We start from the raw sequence: 19,671 nt of genomic DNA, 5'->3' as shown, positions 1-19,671 counted from the left end.
ACAAAGAGCCCTCATGGGACAGAGCCCCACAACAGTGGTGAGAACTCAGGAGGAGCCCTGAGGGCCCCCGGTCCCTGGAGGTGCAATGGACTGTGGGTAGGGATGGGAGGGGCACCTCAGGGGGTGTCCCACAACAACAAGATTAGCCTCACTATGTCGACTCCCCATGATGGTGGGCATCTGGTGGTCTCAGCAGGACCTGTATCCCAACTGCTCAAGGAATGGCTAGGCCAGACCTGCTGGGCTACTGGTGCAGAGATGGGGTGACAAGAATGTGTTTTTTTGTGACCTGTGTCCTTGGCCTCAACAGGGTGAAGGGGTCACTACCTAGTGAATCCAGGCTTGTCCCTATGAGCCTCGCAGTGTGGGCCCATCCTCCTCACAAGACTGTGGAGAGAGCTAGCAGGCAGAACCCTCTGTTAGAATTAACCTTGGCTTGTTTACTCTCCATTTCCCAGGTTTGGAAGGGAAAAAACTAGAAAGGGGTTCCAAAAAAGGATCTATGAAGAAGTTGGTGGAGAACGGGAAAGGAGCCGTGGGGGTGAAGAAGGTAGAGGGTGGAGAAGGGGGGCAGGGAGAGGGAAGGGAGAGAGGGTACACACAACATAATTACAGCTGCTCCCTGGAGCTCTATTTTTAGCTCTGTCCCCAGAGGAAAGAGAGCCCCTGCCTACACAGGGCAAACAGGTCACCTGACTGCCTGCTTCTCCCACTTGTACCTAATCAAGCTTGTGTCTATCTGCCAGCCACCCCTGTGCTCAGTAGGAGGAGGGAGGAAGAAAGGGAGACAGGCAGGCTCGATGGCTGCCTCTGGGAAGGAAAATGGGGTCCCTTCTCCCCTGCACCCTGGGGAAGGGCAGGGACTACAGGTCCCTCACTCCGTAATGATCTGTAGAACAGCAGAGCTGCACCCTAAACACCTGGCTGCACCCCATACCTTCCCAGAGCCTCAGCCACCTCAGGTCCCGGGAAGCTGTACCCAGCCAAAGCTCTCACACATACAGTCACCCAGCCAGCACACAGTTCATTGGCTGCTAGTGGACTCCCAGCGGTGCGTGGGTCCCCGTGTTCAACTTTAGAACAATGTCATCACCCCAAAAAGAAACATTGCTATTGACTACCTCCCCACACCTTTCTAAACATCTGCTAGCCAGTCTTCTAGCTCTGCGAATTTGGGGGTTCAGACATTTCCTGCACACACAGTGGTCTCTTGGGTCTGTCTGGGTTCTGTGACTGAGCTCCGGAAGCTTGGGCCACGTGTGCTGTGGCAGGTCTCTGTGCTTCCCGTTCACAGTGAACAGCATTCTGCTCTGGAATCTTTCTGTGAGTGTCTGGGTGGTCCCGTGTTGTCGGCTTTCTTAGGTACACCTGATTGGACTTTCTGAGTCTGTGGTGACTCTGAATCCTCATGAAACACTGACTTCCACCCTTCTTGTGGGGCTGTGTGAGGACTTCAACTTTCCACAGCCTTACCAATTTGTGTAACATGCCCTTTCCTGGCAGCCCTCCCCACAGATGTGATGTGGCCTGTGTTTTCCTTGGATGAAGAGGGACATTCACTATCTTTACATGAATTACCAGCCTTTGTGACATCAGCCGAAGGTCATGAAATTTGGAAGTTATAGGAGTATGCTTGACCCCATCTACTCTGTGAGCCCCAAGATGGGGCAGTTCACTTCCAGGACCCTCAAGCTTCACTGGTCAAATGCAGTACAGACATCTCTGGTCTCCAGGAGAGTGGTACCTGGATATAGCTCTCTGTACAGAGCTGGCCATCCATCCAGACACTAAAGTGCTTGCCTTGCAGTGTGAGGCCCTGAGTTCAGATCCCCAGGAATACACTGTATAACCCCAGAGCAGAAGCTGGAGACAGGGCCCAAGGGGTTTGCTGGTCAGCGGGTCTAGCGGACTCTGATCTGCAGGCTCAGTGAAAGGCTGTTGTAAGGAATGAGGTGGGGCCAGGCAGTGGTGGCGCACACCTTTGACCCCAGCACTCAGGAGGCAGAGGCAGGAGGATCTCTATGAGTTCAAGGCCAGCCTGGTCTAAAGAGGGAATTCCAGGACAGCCAGGGCTACACAGCGAAACCCTGTCTTGAAAAAACAAAACAAAACAAAAAATGAAGTGGGATGGATATGATCAAAATAAACTGTATAAAGGTATAAATTTCTCTGAATAAAATTTAAAATATTATATATATATATATAAAATAAGGCTGAGCATGGTGGCACACACCTTTAATCCCAGCACTCAGGCAGGGGGCAGGTCCCCAGACTTCTGTGAACTGAGGTCAGCCAGAGCTACATTGTGAGTGAGACCCTGTCTCAATAAATAAATGGATGAGCCAGCTGCCTTGGTGGATAAAAGCACTCACTATGAAGCCTGCCAACCTGAGGTCAATCCCTGGGACCCACATAAAAGTGGACGCGTAAAACTGACTCCACACGGTTGTTTGCTGTCCTTCACACTTGCGCTGTGGTCTGTGTGCACCTACGCACACCACACACACATACACATACACACACACACACACACACAATAATGATGACAATGACAAGCAGAGGTTGACTGAGGAAGACAACTGTCATCAACCTCTAGCCCCCCTGTGCACCTGCACACAGATGCACACCTACACACAGATGCACACCTGCACTTGGATATATGTGCACACCAGATCACATACACACAGGTGCGTGCGTGCACACACACACACAGAGAAAGATGAACTTGCGCTGTGGTCTGTGTGTGTGTGTGTGTGTGCGCGCGCGCGCGCGCGCACACACACACACACACACACACACACACAGATGAACTTGGATGTAACTGTATTTTTATGACATCTGCTTCACTCTCACTATTTACTTTTTGTTGCGTGGAAACAGGCATGGCCCCACTGGTGGTGTTTTACAGAAAGGGAAACAGACGGTCCCTGTGGTTAGGTGTGTGGACAGGACTCTCTCTGGCTCTAACTCTCCCTATGGGGCTGCAAGCCAGTGTAGGGCTGCTTTGGCCCGAATCCCTGCACAACCTCCATGGCAAAGAGGGGCCACTTCTGGATCTCAAAATAAGCAGAAATACCAAAGCAGAACAAAGTGTTTCTTAGTCTAAAAATGGCACCAATTCAGCATTAATTTTGCAAAGGAACCATCATGCTGTCTTTTTTTAAACTTCAATGTCTGAACTTTTTGTTTGTTTTTTCGAGACTAGGTTTCTCTGTGTAGCCCTAGCTGTCCTGGATCTTACGCTGTAGACCAGGCTGGCCTCAAACTCAGAGATCCACCTGCCTCTGCCCCCAAGTGTTGGGATTAAAGGCATGTGCCACCACCTAGCTAGTATCTGAACTTTTTTGCTGAGATTCTTTAAGTGCTCAGTCAAGGCAAAATAAGCAAGTCACTACTGTGTGTGTCAGTGACTTAGTCGGGGTGGTGGTGGTGGTGGCATTTACTTAAATAACAACACTAGCTATGTATGGTGGTCCACACCTGTAATCCAGAACTTGGAAGGTGAAGACCAGAGGATGAGGAGTTCCAGGCCAGCATGGGCTATGAAAGAGGTAGAGAGGCAGAGACAAGAGGGTCCTTAGCCTTAGGGTATGAGTGTACTTGTGTGTGTGTGTGTGTGTGTGTGTGTGTGTGTGTGTGTGTGTATGCGTGCGCTCTCTCTCTCTCTCTCTCTCTCTCTCTCTCTCTCTCTCTCTCTCTCTCTCACACACACACACACACAGGAGAAATAAAAATATAAATAAATAAAATAAATAGCAAGACTTTGAAACCTTCACCAACTGGGAATATTGAAGGTTCTAAGGGCTCTCCCCTTTAGACACAAGGATCGTCTTCAGTGGGGACCTGGGGTGAGGCCAAGTTCGTCCACCACATCTTATATATACCTGAAAGGAGGGTCTGGGTGCACTCAAACTTGTGATGCTCCCTAGTCCCTGCCCCACTATTAGAAGACAAAGACCTCTCATACCTACTGAACCCCCGTGTGTCTCTCCAAAATCTCAGAATACCAGGAAAGCAAGTGCACCCGCTTCCGGAGCCCTGACCGCCATGATCTCACCTGCGGCTCCTTGGAGGCCAGACCCCTTCCCCTCTCCAGGCTCCTCTGAATCACAGCTGTGTCTCTTAAGGCACAGTCTTGCCCAGCGTCTATATACCTTAGACACAGATGTGGACAGCTTCCTCCTCTCTGCCTCTCAGAGCCGTCTGGCCCCCCACACTTGACATCCACAGACAAAGATGCCTTAGGGCTGCTCAGGTTGGCCCAGGGCCAGGGGCTCTGACCCTACCTGAAAGGCAGAAGACAGGGCCTCGGGCTCCTTTCTGGGACAAGGTAAGCAGAGCACAATGGTCCTTAGCAGTGGTCAGCAAAAAGCTGAGCTGGCCCTCTCAGAGCCAGTATAGCCTTCAGACGTGGTTCTGGGATTCATCTCCTCTCTTGTTCAGCTCGCTTACAGCCCTGAGTCATGTGACACTGAGCTCAGCCAAGAGAGCAGCCCAGCAGCAGGGCTGGCATACTAAGCCTGGACTTCTCAGAGGCTGGCTTCCAGCCAAGTGACCACTCTGGGCCATACCTGGATAAACAGTGAGCAGCTTACATGAGAGAGGCTGCCTAGGCAGTGGCCTCTGGAGGACTGCCTGCCTGCTGCGTCCAAAACTCAGGAGCTGAGGTTTCCTCTGGAAACTTGGTTGGGGGCGGGGTTACGATTCAGTGCTAGAGCGCTTGCCCAGCCCCACAAGGAAGGCCCAGGGTTGGGTTCCCAGTACCATAAAACAAACCAACTCGAGGGTTGGCTGCATTGCTAGTGTTTCAACCCATTATCTTACAATCCTTGCCACACTGTCTCGGTTTTGTCTCAGTGAGGCAAAGTGCCAACAAGGGTCACCAAACGCCACAACAGACCTCAGCCCTGAGCCTATACCAGAGAGGCTTGGGTCCCAGAACTGCACTGTAAGCCAAGGTCACTGGGGAATCCCACAGCCCACATCCCTCAGCTGTCTCTTGGTCCACCTTGTTCTTAATTGAGATAAACTTCACAGAATACCTCTCTCTGCTCTTTAGCGCGCACAAGTGAGTAATATTTAGTGGTTCACAAAGTTGTACAGCCTTCACCTCTAACTCGCTCCAGAGCCTCCCCACCATCACATGAGGTCTCTGAGCCCATGAGCAGGCACACCCCTATCCCTTCCTCCAGCCCTTAAGTACCTGGAGACCTCTCTCTCTTCTGGAGGCTTCTGTCATGGGTGTTTCATAGCCTGTAGCCTCTGGCTTGCCTCCTCAGCACTGTGTCCTCTGGGATCTTCTTGCTGAGCATGCTGGTGCCTCATTCTTTCCCAGTCTGAATGGCATTCCACAGTATGGAGTTACCACGTTTGTTTAGCTACTTACTAGCCGATGAATATGTGTCAGGTCAGTTTTTATTTTTGCTGGCTGGTGGTGACAGCGCACACCTTTAATCCTAACACTCAGGAGGCAGAGGCAGGTGGATCCCTGAGTTTGAGGCCAGCCTGGTCTATAAAATGAGTTCTAGGACAGCCAGGGCCACACAGAGAAACCCTGTCTTGAAAAACAAACAAAACAGATTTATTTATTTTTGTTTTATGCGTATGAATGTCTTGTCTACATGTTTTTGTGCATTATGTGTGTGCAGTACCCACATAGGCCAGAAGAGGGCATCAGACTCTCTGGAACTGGAGTTTCAGGTGGTGGCAAGCCTCTGTGTGAGTGCTGGGAACTGAATCCAGATCCCCTGCAGAAGAGCAAACTGCTGAGCTAGCTCTCCAGCCCCACCCAACTTTTTTTGTGTGTGTGACCAAGTCTCTCACTGAGCTCTGGATTTCCCAGATTCAGCGAGGCTGGCTGGCCAGTGAGTTTTCAGGAATCTTCCTGCCTCTCCCTCCCCAACACTGGGATTAGATGTGCACCAACATGCCCAGCGTTTTCACGGGTGCTGAGGATCTGAACTCAGCTCCTTATGCTTGTGTGGTAGACACCTTACCGACTAAGCCATCCCCTACCCCCTAAAGCCACAAGTTTTAAGCATTGCAGATGTAGGGCTTTTACCCCCCTATTCCACCTCCCACACAGCCATGCAAAGCAAACTAAATGGGCGTTTGGGAGGCAAGGACATTCATTATTTAATAAAACTGTACAAACACATATCATCTCAGCTACAATAAGCAAGATTAAAGAGCTTATAAACTTTCAATTAAAAGATAATTTATGCGCATGTGGAATGGAATGCTGTGAGGAGCAGAGAAACTGTCCAGCTTAGTTTACAGGGAGGGTGAGTGGCAGTCAGTGGGGGTCTGTAGAATGGAGTCTGCAAGCTCCAGCCTGAGCTGGATGCAGGTGGGGACCAAACACCCAGTGGGAAGTGCTTTCTTTTGTCCTTTATCTGGGCCATGTGGGATCTTCTGTGAGGCCTTGAGACAAAAGACAGAAACTAGTGTGTCTCGAGGTGTCAGCCAGCTGGTGCCTTGAGCAGTTGGTGCCTTGAGCAGTTGGTATGAACACAAGCGAGGACTGAGGACCCTTACATGCCAGGCCTGTGCCTTTTCAGCACCAAAGCCCTGGCAGTTTTGAAAGAGACCCCTGAGGGCTCCATCTCCCTCAGCCACTCCTGCCTCTCCCAACTTCCTGGTCCCTCGACCTATTAGAAGATCCCTGGGCCATCTGCCTCCCTCCCACCTCTTCTCATCCCCTCCTTATTATCTTGAAATGGGTCCCCTGGTCATTGCCTCTCCCTTTGTGGCTTGTTCAGTGTTGAATCCAGTCAGTAGGACAGCACAAACAACTCAGACTCTGCCTGAATTCTGGTTTTCTTCACTTGAACTAGAAATGCAGGGCTGGCATCCTGTGGCTGAACCCTTGGGCTCCTCCTGCCTTGACCTTTGCATCCTGGGTCAAGGGCACCTTCAGGGCCAGGACAGCATGTGGAATGTTTCTCTTAATCACCTAGAGAGATCAGGAACCCTGATCATTTTTAGGAGTTACAAAACCTGCCGCAGCACTGTGTACATGCAATTCTAACTTGACCAGAAGAGACGCCTCTGTGTTCCCTGGACTATAATAGATTGCCATTCTTACAAGCATCAAGCAGTGGGAACCAGGACAGCATTACTAAGACAGACAGACAAGTCCCCTCTCTTCCTAGGGCCTGGGTTTCCCAGCAGAGAAATAGGAGCTTTGATCTGCCCATCTGTGATGCAGTGGGTCTCCTCTAGCGGGCCTGATCTGTGTGAGCCCAGCTTTCTATAGTCTGTATAGGGGAGCTGAGCCTCTATTTCTCATGCATCTATGTCACTCACGAGCTACTTAGGGGACACCTATTAAGTGCCTCCCTCCCTGAGCAGCTATTGTCAGTCACAGTGGCACCACCTGGCACAGTTTCTGTTCTGAACGTGGTGTCTTGTCCACATATTTCCTTATCTCTTGCACTCAAGATCAAGGACAATGTGCTCTGAGGGCCTCAACGATGCCATGTCTGTAGCGGATTCTCTGTGTGCCCTACCACCTACCTCGGCCCCACTCCAACTCAATGCTATGTGTGGGTGCCCAGTTAAGTCACTTGGCTCTTCTCTGCCACAGGATGGAGGTCACAAGAATAGAGGTTTGATACCCAGGGCAGCCATCAACCAATGAGCATGGGGATCATGGCAAATGCCATCTGTCCTTGGGAGGGTGGATGCAGAGGACAAACCTCACAGCTGTACATAAGGTCGCCAGTGGGACCAAGTCAGGTGCGACTGTCTCCATATTGTACATTTTATTCACTTCTCTTCCTTCCCTGCCTCCTCCCAAATCAAATCACCCCCTCCCCAGAACAGCAGCTGTTTCTGTCTTCCGTTCCAGTGGGTCTCAGGGGAGCCAAACCCGACGAGACTGCCTGCTTTTGTTCTCAGTGGCTGGTGCAGGGCGGCTGCGCTCTCCTCTGCGAGGCCTCCACGGGGGCTTCATCCTGGGGCATCCTTCCTTGTCCACCTCTAGCTGTCATCTTCCTGCACTGTCCCAGCAATGTGCCACAAGCTGCATTGGGCTTCCTGTCCCCATCCATGAGAGAGCCCACCTGGTCGGGTGCCCGGCTTTATTGTCTATTTCCTGTGCTTGACTCCATCCCTCAACATCGGCCCCTCCCTGTTCCATTCAAGAGTTCCCCTTGCCAGACGCTGTGAGGCAGAACTCCCTGCTTTTGATCATGGTTCAGAAGAGCAGCTCCTCAGTTCATAAGCTGTAGGTAGGAGGATCTAGAGTTCAAGGTCAGCCTGGGTCAACATAGCAAGACCCTGCCTTAAAAAAAAAAAGTCACAGAACAGACACAGAGGGCTAGAGAAATGGCTCAGCAGTTCACAGCGCTTGCTACTTTTGCAGAGGACCTGAGTTCAGTTCCCAGCACCCACACTGGTGGCTCACAACCATTGTTAACTGCAGCTCCAGGAGATACAATGCCCTCTTCTGGTCTCTGCAGGCACTGCAGTCATGAACACAAACCCCACCTCATATATCCGTAATATATTGAAAATATAAAAGACAGGGGGCTGGAGAGATGGCTCAGCAATTAAGAGCACGGGCTGCTCTTCCGGAGGACCCAGGTTCAATTCCCAGCACCCACATGGCAGCTCACAACTGTCTGTAACTCCAAGGTCTGACACCCTCATATAGACATACATGGAGGCAAAACACCTATGCAAATAAAATAAAAATAATAAATTATTTTTTTAAAAAGACAAAACAAACCCAGCACAGGAAGCAACTAACCCATCAGGTTGTCTCGTGTAAAATAACTATGAATATGGAGGCCCTTCCCCTCTCTCACCAACAAGGATTAACCTGTTTCCTTATTTTTCATTTCTGACTCCTATTTGCCTTGCAGGGCCTAGGACACTCAAAGAAAGAAAGATTAGTAGGTCCTTTGTCTTCTAGCATCTGCAGCTCCCAGCAGCTGCGGGGAATGAGAAGGACTAACAAATCCCATAATACCCACACTGATGGCCTCCCAATTACCTAGGTGGCTTTAAGATGAACTGCGGGTGACAAATGGGGCTGCCAGGCCCTGTGCTTAAAGGCTAATTACTGTGCCACTAGACCACACTCCTCACAGGAATGTGCATCTGCTTGTCTGTGGGAAACCCTGAGCAAGCACCTAGCCTCCTCAGGGGAGGAGGTCATCACATCATAGAGTAGGCCAGCATCTTTCAGGGCTCACCCTGAGTGACTGCTGACTGAGTAGCTGTACCTGACTGCAGAGGACCTGGAGCTTCCTGGGTCTCGTGGGAGAGAGACAAGGTGTCTGTAGTATGCTGTGACCTAAGAAAGTTCCAGAGCCTAAGCTTAGAAGCAGGTATCCATGTTCACCTGGCCTCCAGGGAAAGCATGCATAAGACAGGCTGTCCAAGCCTGTTCCAAGCACAGCTTGCATGTATGTAAAAGACTTTATGTCACACATGAGCAAATGTATACATTTACAAATGTCTGTGTGTCATCAGGCAGTCTTGAAGAAGGCTTGTGTCTCCCATGTCTTTCTCTGCAATCTTTCCATTCATGGGTTCTCAGCTGCCTCCTCAGGAGAGAGCTCTTGCTACAAATGTAAAGTAGACCCCGATTCAGGGCCAGAGGGACCCTTGAGGTCTGCTCCATGGTTTTTGTTCTCCAGGGTGTTAAGCATATCCTGGGCAGCCTGCTTCTAGGGCAGGAGTCCACAGTGGCCGAACATCTACACCATTTACAAGACCCATGCGATCCTGGGAGCTGCTGACCTGCTTCATCCCATACCAGACCTGTAAGGTCACCACTCAACAGAGAAAAGCCAGTATAATAGGACACTATATGTCTAGGCAACACTCACCAGTCAACCAGCAACTTTATCAAACAGCATTCCAAGCCAAGAGTGGGAGTGGTCACTGACCTCATGCTCCACAAAAGAGAGGCTATAGAAGGCAACAGCTGGGCACAGAGTTGAAGTACTGTGGACTTGGAGGATGGCACAGAGCTGACCTCGTGAGCTCTGCCTAGCCACAGTCTGAGTTGGCCCTACAAGACCCAAGTTCACCCAGGAAAGTGAGTACTACCAGGTGTGCAACATCAAGAGGCATGTCTGTCGTGATGGGATCTTCAGTTCCACATCTGACACAGGACACTGCCCTGGCGCCCCAGTGGCTGCTGTCCTGTACACCGTGAGCAGCTCTTACTGCTAACGTGCGGAGCTCAAGATCTGTGGACAGCTTCTTTTTGTGGCTGTCCCGCTGAACAGGTACCTCTTCTTCAGGTATCTACAGACTGACGGCCAGTGGCTCTGGCCATACCTGGAAATGATCAGAACTCTGTTCCTTCCCCATGCACGGTGACATTAAGTACATAATCACAGTGACATTAGTGATTAGCTAGACAAGAGTGGACAAGAAGGAGTTAAAAAGCCAGGCGGTGATGGTGCGCGCCTTTAAACCCAGCACTTGGGAGGTAGAGGAAGGTGGATCTCTGTGAGTTTGAGGCCAGCCTGGTCTACAGAGTGAGTTCCAGGACAGCCAGGACTATTTTACAGAGAAACACTGTCTTGAAAAACAAAACAAAGAAGGGGTTAAAATTCAGGATTCTGGGAATATAGCATTTTACACTTGCAGCTTCCAGAGTAAGGATGCTTCAGCTGCCTCTGATACATACAATAGGGAAAGAACTAGATTCAGCCAGCCAGACCCCAGCTCCAGTGACTAAAGCTCACTAAACTATGTCATTGGCATTGCCGTTCTGACCCCGATGGACTTTGCAGGTAACTTCTAGGCAGAGACATGTGCAATGGACAGCAAGTCACATGGCTCTTGAAGTTACCCAACTTCAGAACTCCACCTTGGGGTCAGGAGGGAAAAGTTTAGGACACGGAAAGAGCTCTCTCATGACTCCTGTCTTGACTGCTTTGCATTCTTTCAGTGAAATTTCACTGGACCTGGGGATGCAGCTCAGTTTAGCTTCTGCTACTACTATCCGTGAGCTGTTTGAATTCTTTCTTGAGGTGGTACAAGAACCAAGGGCCCAATTCTCGCTGTGACACTAGGAGAGAGTTTTTCAGGATGGGCCAAGGCAGTGGTCAGGTGCCCCTGAGGGGTAAGGACAGTGTATAGAGTTGAGTCAACAGGCATCGGCCACTTCTGTGGGTTCCACCACCTGGCTGTCAGCGTCATGGACTAGCTTACATAAAGCACAGGCCGGTGTAAGCTGCAGTGAGGTGAGGTGATGGCTGCCACATACCTCCAACAGATGCCATGCAGCCATGCTGGTGACAATGTGCTTCCAGGGAGCAACTAGGAAAGATGAGACTGGACAGGAAAACAGTTGGTGTGTCTGATGTCAGCAGTGTTTTGTTCAGGCCACAGTCATAGAGAGAGGTCACACAGCTGGGTGGTGTGGTTCTTGCAGCTCACACAGGCAGACCGGGCAGCATGAGAGACCATGGCTGGACCTGTCCTGCCACCTCCATGTTTGTCCCCATATTTGACTACTTCACAGTGGACAGAAGCTCTGATCTCAGATAATGACGCAGGAGACAGGGCAGAGCTAAGGAGCAGGTCTGTCTGGCCACATCAGCCAGGGGACACATGCATGTCACACGGGTGTGGTAAGGAAGAACATCATGGTCTTAAGTCACAGGGTAAAGGGGCTCAAAAGATGGCAGGAACCGCTGGCTCAGGTAGAGGGTGGGGCAAGTCCTGCCCCAGGACAGCCAGCCTGGTGTGTGGGCTTCCAGAGAACGTGCCTCCCAGGCTGGAGACTACGGCACGGAGAGACCTCAGCTAGGGCTCCAGCTGCCCTGGGCGGCCCTAACCTTTGTGTTTCCCCTTGGTAAGGCCCTTTCTTCCCCCGTGAGGTTCTAAATGTCCTACCCCACCAGACCAGATTCAGCAATCAGAGCCCCTAAAAAGCCACATCAATTTTGGAGTACCCCAGGTCCCCAGAGCAGGGATGAGTCACTAGGACCACATTCAGCTGGAAAGGCAGAAGCTGTGTGAGTAGGCTGAATCACCTGGTCCAACTACCTCTGCCTCCCCCCCCCACCCCCCACCCCCACCCCCGCGCCCACACACACATGCAAGCATCCCCCAATTCCTGCCTTCCTGAGGTCTCCAGTCCCAGAGTGGCCCCATGTTTCCAGAGTGAAACATGTTTGCTACAGTGTCCCTCAGCTTTGAGGTCCCAGGACCAAGGTAGGGTCACTGACCCCATTTACAGTATGGGACATGGAGGGCTGCTGTCCTCAGGCTCAGCCAGTAGTCCTGCAGGCAGTGATGGGGCTGGCTCCCAGAAGCAGCTTTTCCTGACATCTCTTGAGTCTGCAGCGTGCCTCCAAGTAAAGACAGCACGCAGGACAGTCACTGGCACAGTGGGTCCGGAGGGCCGGGCGTGCACATTTGGGGCCCAGGAGGTAGAGGCAGCTTCTTGGTGCTGGTTGGGAAGACAGATGGTCTCCCTCAAGACCATCTGTGGTGGGTGAGCTTGCTTGGTGCACTCTCTTACAGGGCTGCCCACCGTAATGGAAGACTGGAAGGGGTTCTGGGGCCAGTGGTGAACGTCATGGAGCAGCCCTGGGTGCCAGTGTGACTGGCTGGATGCCCATTCTATGTAACCCCCATTGTCCAATGACCACATATGAAACCTGTGCACATGGGCTCACCAAGGGACAGACGTGAGCAAAACCTGGAAGCCAGTCCTTCAATAAGAACCCCCCAAAAGATGCTTAAAGTAATGAGTGGAAACAGACAAAAGGTTTTGATCATACAGGGGGGTGAAGACTGGGCCTCCAGCTTCCTCTCTGTCCCCACCGGCATCACTTCAGAGTAGAGAACTACCCACACAGGATCCAGCTGAGAACATTCCAGTGTCCTCCTTCATGGTAAAGGGACCTCTGGTCACCCATAAGCAATGAGCTGTCTGTCCCTCTCCTGGCAATCCACCAGTGCTCAGAGCAGATATCAACCAGACCAGCGAGCAAGTCAACACAGGGGGTGGAGTCAGGGGCCAGGCAGGGCTCCTCAGAGCACACTGAAGTGGGGCTCTTGCTGGCAATGCAGGGACCCGGCTGCTGTGGGACCTGAGGCCTCACTGGAGCCCAGCTGCAGCTTCTCAGTTCCGACTGGGGTCTCCTGGACAGCACTGTGGCTGCTGGCTGTGGTGCATGCTGCACGCCCCTGTGGCCTGGCTGCCTTGCACCAGCACAGCTTCAGGAAGGCTGCCCGGAACTTCTGGGACATAAGGCTGTAGATGACAGGGTTGATGGCACTGTTGGTGTAGACACAGGTGCGACAGAACAGCAGGACCCAGGGGTCCAGGAAAGGCTGGGCCAGGAAAGAGTTGAGTAACACCAGTGTGCGGTAGGGGGTCCACAGCACTGCAAAAAGCAACACTACCACTGCCAGCATCCTGGTGGCCTGTGGAGAGGAAAGGGGGCGGGGCATGGCTGTGAGACACTCACCAAGCACAGGGAGAAGCTGACCACAGGGATCCACATACACCAGATGCCAAAACCAGCATCTTGGGGCATCTCTCAGAACTGGGACTCAGACAGGATCAGGACAGCCACCACCCTGAGCTCCTCCAAATGTTGGATTTCCAAGGACACAATTCTATTACGAAGTCCCTGGCCCCAGAGAGGGTCCCCACTGTGACTTTGGGCATGCCCACCTCATTTTTAGCTACGCATCCCTCTTTCTCTCCCCATTCCTGAATGTCCCCATTTTATACATTCCAAGTCCCTCCTCTGCTCAGCTTGCCACCTCAGCCTCAACCTTGGTTGTTCCTCTTCCTGGAATGCTTCCCCACAGCCAGCTTGGCTTTCTCCCTTGTCAACATCAGAGCTCTATCTGTTTGTCACCTCTTAGCAAGGCCTCCTGAACTATCCCCTAACTCCTGTTCCCCAGCATCATTTGTCCCCACATTTCCTTCCTTCCTGTCTTTGGACAGGCTTGTGTTTACTTGGTTCCACGGTAGTAGTTCAAGGAGGCATATGACTGTGTTTCCATGTTCTCCCTGTGTCCTAGCACCCACTGGGCATATGTAAGGGCTTGGCAGGCATAGCACAGATATATGAAGGTATGGATGGATATATGTATGTATGTATGTATGTATGTATGGATGGATGGATGAATGGTTGGACAAATAAGAGACCAAGTGATTGCTCACTTACTTATCTGCTTTGCTAGTCATATCCTGTGTTTTATGCTCTTTTGCATATCTGTGCCTCTCCCCATAATTCTACCCACATGCAACCCCCACCTGTACCCAGGAGGACTCCTAACCTGCTTCCTGGAGGACATGGAGCCCTTGGACCTAGAGCGGCTGCCTGGTGCACCCTCACCCTGCCCATTGGGTTGTCTCGCCTTCTGCCAGGCCTCCTGAGACAATGGGCTCTGAAATAAAATCCTTCCAATGAACCCATAGAGCACCATGGTCACCAGCAAGGGCGCGATGAAGAAGATGGTGAAGTCCAGCAGGTAGATGGGCAGGTAGAGGCCTCGGGACACCTTGTAGCCACATTCCAGGCGCTGATTGTCATGGACATTGAGGTCCACCAAGAAGAACCAGAGTAGGCAATAGAGGGATGTGACCCCCCAAATGCCTGCGATGATCCGTTTAGCCCGGGCCACGGTGCACACAGTCTGTGCTTTCATTGGGTGGCAAATGGCGATGTACCTGTGGGGCACAGGCAAGGCATGTTGGCTCCTGAGGCCATGGGCCTGCTTGCCTTATGTCTGAGACATCTGTTCCAAGCTGAGCCTTGAGTAACGGTAGCTGAGCTGCACTTTGCAAGGGCAGAAGCTGCAAAGGTTTAGGGTGAGGACACTTCAAGGAGAGGCAGGACAAAGCCAGCCTCCCAAGAGGAACAGAAAGCAGCCTGGGCATGTCCTGTGACTCCATGCCCTCCACCAAAGGCAGGGAGTTATACTGTACAATGCTTACAGGCAGATCTCTTTATTGCTCACACTTAGGCCCCTGGGGACAATCACATGGTGCAGATGAGACATCCCCACGCTGACTTGTCCCCGGATTGTAAAAGCAGACCCAGTGTTTGGATATGGCAGACCTGGGCTTTGTTCAGCTTCTGAGTAGCCCTAACAAGTTACTGAGCCCCAAGCCTCAACTCCTGCTGTGGATACAGCTGAGTTTGACCCCAAATTCATACTTTGGATCAGCATGTTCAACCACTGGGCCACTTGTCTTGGGTGTTAAAATCAGAGGTAAGCCAGACATGGTGGTACACACTCATAATTCCAGGACCCAGGAGGTTGAAGCAGTAGGATTGCAGGGAGTTTGAGCCAGCCTCAGCTACAAAGAGAGTTCAAGGCCGGCTTGCAATTCCAAATATGTATTCATAGTAAAACCCTGTCTCATAAAATGAACAAACAAGCATGGAAACAAAACCTTCAAGCTGGGGGAGACTCAAGAGTCGTACCATAGCTGAGCACAGTAGTACGGCCTGTTATTTCTGTTTCTTGAGAGACCGAGACAGGAGGATCACAAGTTTATAGTCAACAAGTCCATCTCAAGTTTAACTTTTTTAAAGATTGGAGGTATGGCTTGCCTAGTAGGTGGGAGACCAGGGTTCAATCCCCAGTAGGGGGGGTGATGAGAAAGACCATCCAAGTCCCTGTGTTCCGGATGGGAAATCCAGACTCAAAGGAAGACAGGGACTTTTCCTGACGCTCTACAGTAATCTAGAGGCAGAGCAAACGCCCACATTTGCTGGTTCTTTGAGCACCCCACACTGGCCTAGCTCCCCTTCTGTTCAGTGGAGCCTCAATTTACCAGGAATCCCTGCTTGAATCCAGACTCCTTGGATTCTCATTAAGGCAGACAATGAGAAGGAAGAAGGCATGGGGTAGCCTGTGGGTACTTACCTCTCCACAGTAAATGCCAGGATGGAGCAGGAGGAGACATTGATGCCTAGATACTGGAAGTAGGTGATACCCAAGCAGCCAGCATGTCCATAGATCCAGTGCCCCACCAGGCTGTCAGAGACATTGGGCAGCCCCGCGGCCACCAGCACAATTAAGTCAGCTAGAGCTAAGCTGACCAGGTAGCAGTTGGTGGGCGTGCGCATGTCTCGTGAGGTCAAGACCACCAGGACCACCATGGCATTGCCTACAATGCCTGTGGTGCACACCAGGAGCACTAGGAAGACTGAGACCACCTTGTACTCTGGCAGACCCAGAGTAGTATCACCATGAACCAGTGAGACATTGCTGGGGCCATCCATCTTGCCGGTGTTTTCTGTGATGCCCGGCAGGCCTGGAGGGGTAGGAAGAGGCAGCTCTGAGAGGCAGCCATGGGTTGGGCTGGACTACATACTGGCTCTGGATCCTATAGATACCTGCCCAGGACACTGCATTCAGAGACCTGGTGCTGTGTAGCATGGATACTGCACTGGGGCAGGTCATGGAGTGTGCATGGTATTCTGCCATTCCCAGCAATAACAGTGAGTAGTGCCACCATGAAGCTTCCTCTCCTGTGTGGATGCAGGAGACAGCCCACTGTGGAAGGTGGAGGGGACCTTATATGCTGCCAAGCTCTCTACCAAGAAAACTGAGGGCCCAGCTGCTGAGTCTACAGCATCCCTGAGCCTCAGCACACCCACCCACGCACAGAAAGGATGGACACCTGCTTCTCAGGGATGTTAGGAGCATAGAAACAGTGAAGCCTAAAATGTCCCTGGCCTTCACCTTGATACGCGATCTGTGTCTGTTCTTTAATATTATTTAATTTTTTCCTTTTTATTTTTCTATGTGCATGGTGTTTTGCCTGAATGTATGGCCATGTACCTAATACCTCTAGAAGCTGTAGGAGGGCATCAGATCCCCTGGACTGGAGTTACAGACAGTTGTAAGCTGTCGTGTGGGTACTGGGAATTGAACCTGGGTCCTCTGGAAGAACAGCCGGTGCTCTTAACTGCTGAGCCATTTTTCCAGCCCCCTTTAAAACTACTATTGTGGAAATCTAAGTCTCCGTTTCCCCATCAGTCTAGTGGGTGGTGACAGCAGCTTCTTTGCAGGGAAGGGTGTTGGACACATTACATTATGGCTCCAGGATAGATACTGGGTGACCACTGCTGAGTGAGTAAGCAGGGAAAAGGACCAGTTACAGCTCTGGGAGTCTCACAGGCCCAGGGGTCTTTTGCCGCAGGAGTCACCAATGGTTTTAAGCAAAGGAGCAACATGCTCTAATATGCAGCCTTAAAAGGGCTTCAGGGGACCCACAGATCCCAGGGAAGTCAGTAGAGGCACAGGTAGAGGTGAGGGGGCCAGGTTGACAGTCAGGTGGGACGGATCAGGGCTCAGCCAGGCAGTAGCTGGGGAGGGGATAAGGACAAATCAGGGTCTCTCTCAGGAGATGGCATGACAGGACATTAGATAGCATCAGGGCAGTCTATAGGGAGTGAGGAGATGCTAGGACAGGGCTCAGATGGAAAGACCAAGAAAGGAGTCGATGTGGGTCAGGTGGATGCATGTTTGAGAGACCATGGTTAAGGCCCTGTGGACCCTCACCGAGACGCAGAATGGGGAGGCATCGGGGAAGGTTCTAGAGTCAGGGCTGGAAGTGGAAATACAGCAGCCATCAGCATAGGGAGATGGATGGTTCTGCCACCATGTGGAGAATTATCTTGGGATGCAGCTGCTGCTGCAGTCCTATAACGTTCTAAAATGCACCATGTGTTCCCAGCCTATGACTGAGTGTGGGAGAGCTTGGCTGCCGAGCCTGAAGCCCAGAGCAGCAGTACCAGCCCTTGAGCCTCACGGACTCTGGGTCTTATATTTGCCTGCAGGAATGCAAGTGTCTGAGGCTGAGGGCATAGAGACTCAGATGAGCCAAGTGCAGGAAGTGGGTGTGAGTTCTGAGAACAATGGAGTACCAGCTCCCGGGGATGACTACGAAGGAGTTGGGCTGGGATCCAGAGAGGGCAGCCACCAACCCAGGAGCAAAATGAGCGTTCAGCTTGGAACGCACATACACATACATGCCACATGTGACACACAGTACAAACTACAGGCAAATACCACACTACATATACATAGAACACAAGATACAACACACTCAACAGACACAAACACACACCTTATACAACACATCTAACATACACACACAGTATATAATATACAATATATCCAACAGATACACACATACTACACCACACACTATACTCAGCCCTACATACCCACACACCTCAACACTTGTTCCCCATCAGGGTGATTGGCATGTAGACAAATGCGAAGCTCCCCATGGCATAAACCCTAAGATGACCTGGAGCAGGCAGCAGATCATCTCACCCAGGGGCAGGTGCTTATCCACTTCTGTTCAACCTGATGTACAGTCCCACAGCACTACTGGTCCAGGACAGGGACCAGAGCATCAGAACAAGGCAGGGCTTAAGGAGAAGCATTGTCTCCACAGATGCTACCCACATACAACACACAGTTGTACACAGGACACATGTCACACACAGCCATACACATGCAGCACAGAGCACATATCTGTACCCACATAGCGCACATACACACACAGTGCTCCTGTGCTTACACACATGCAATGCACCTGTGCTGAGCATACATCCAGGTATACACATGCACACACAAAAATACAAACCAAAAATTTTACCTGGCTCACAATGACTGCCCACACAGGCATTACAAACCTTACACACATGTGCAACATGCCTTCTGTGTACAGACTTGACATTCAGCTCTGATGTGCATGCCCTGTGCCCACAGTACAGGACACACACACATACACATACACACACACACACATCACAAGCTGACTTTCCACGGCCCAGGCATATACACTGATCACTTTCACATTCTCACATGGAAACATACATGATATTCCTGCCCCTACAGACGTTTCCACATGGCTGGGACACTCTTGAAAACCAGCCCTTTCCGGTTAGCTGGAGCAGAGGACCACAAGATCTGCAGGATCTGGCAGCTGCTTCAATCTGGCAGCTCTTTCTCTGCAGTCAGCAGGAAGCTGGTAACCAGGGCGGAATCCAGAGACCTCACAGGGCTCTTCCAGATGTGGGAGCCAGAGCTGCAGAGGTCCATTCTGACGTCTTGTCTCCAAGGACTCTCATCTGCTACTACACCTGTTCTGCAGATACCTCCATGGGAACCACTGTATACAGTCTCCCAGCCAGACCCCTCCCCTCCAGTAGCCCTTACACCTCAAGAGAAACTTCTAAGGTCAGAGAACTTACCCAGTGAAGACTCAATGCATTTTCCTCCTTCCTGGTTGGGAGGGGAGGGGGAAGAGAAGGGGGGAGAGAAAGGGAGGAGGGGGAAGGGGAGAAGGCAGAGAATGAGGGAAAGAAGGGAGAGAGAGGAAGGGAGGGAGAGAGGAGAAAGAGAGGAGGGAGGACTAGACAGAGAGAGAGAGAGGAGGGAAGGGAGAGAAAGAGAGAGAGAGAGAGAGAGAGAGAGAGAGAGAGAGAGAGAGAGAGAGAGAGAGAGAACAATGCCTGAGCCTCAATCATTCCGTGGAAGGAGGCTTTATGTTCTGCCGACTGCAGTATCATACATTATGCGGGTGTGCACCTCACACAGACACACACAGCCCCACCAACTTCTCCTGGCTCCTCAGCTCTCCTCTCCCCTTCCCTCTGCAGAGCTGAGAGCCCCAATGCCAACCTGCATCCACATCAG

General features: G+C 51.5%; 1 protein-coding gene across 1 annotated transcript; it reads right to left on the bottom strand.

The window, feature by feature from the left end:
* Nucleotides 1-12,728: 12,728 nt before the first annotated feature.
* On the bottom strand, nucleotides 12,729-16,248 carry LOC131910620 (thyrotropin-releasing hormone receptor-like). Its single transcript, XM_059262512.1, has 3 exons — nucleotides 15,877-16,248; nucleotides 14,278-14,671; nucleotides 12,729-13,410 (listed from the first exon to the last, which is right to left on the bottom strand). The coding sequence occupies exons 1-3, from the start codon at nucleotides 16,233-16,235 to the stop codon at nucleotides 13,015-13,017; spliced, it is 1,149 nt and encodes a 382-aa protein (XP_059118495.1). The 5' UTR covers nucleotides 16,236-16,248; the 3' UTR covers nucleotides 12,729-13,014.
* Between the last annotated feature and the right edge of the window lie 3,423 nt (nucleotides 16,249-19,671).

Source organism: Peromyscus eremicus, chromosome 5 (assembly GCF_949786415.1).
Source record: "Peromyscus eremicus chromosome 5, PerEre_H2_v1, whole genome shotgun sequence".
Taxonomy (NCBI): Eukaryota; Metazoa; Chordata; class Mammalia; order Rodentia; family Cricetidae; genus Peromyscus; species Peromyscus eremicus.
The sequence above is the reverse complement of the archived record's forward strand: the minus strand, read 5'-3'. Positions and strand labels throughout refer to the sequence as shown.

What these genes read in the sequence shown, in the direction of transcription:
- LOC131910620 (XM_059262512.1), bottom strand. Translation starts at nt 16,235, where the DNA reads ATGGATGGCCCCAGCAATGTCTCACTGGTTCATGGTGATACTACTCTG. An exon ending in CTGGCATTTACTGTGGAGAG is followed by an intron (nt 14,672 to 15,876) that starts GTAAGTACCCAC and finishes TGTGCCCCACAG; the next exon opens with GTACATCGCCATTTGCCACC. An exon ending in CCATGTCCTCCAGGAAGCAG is followed by an intron (nt 13,411 to 14,277) that starts GTTAGGAGTCCT and finishes TCCTCTCCACAG; the next exon opens with GCCACCAGGATGCTGGCAGT.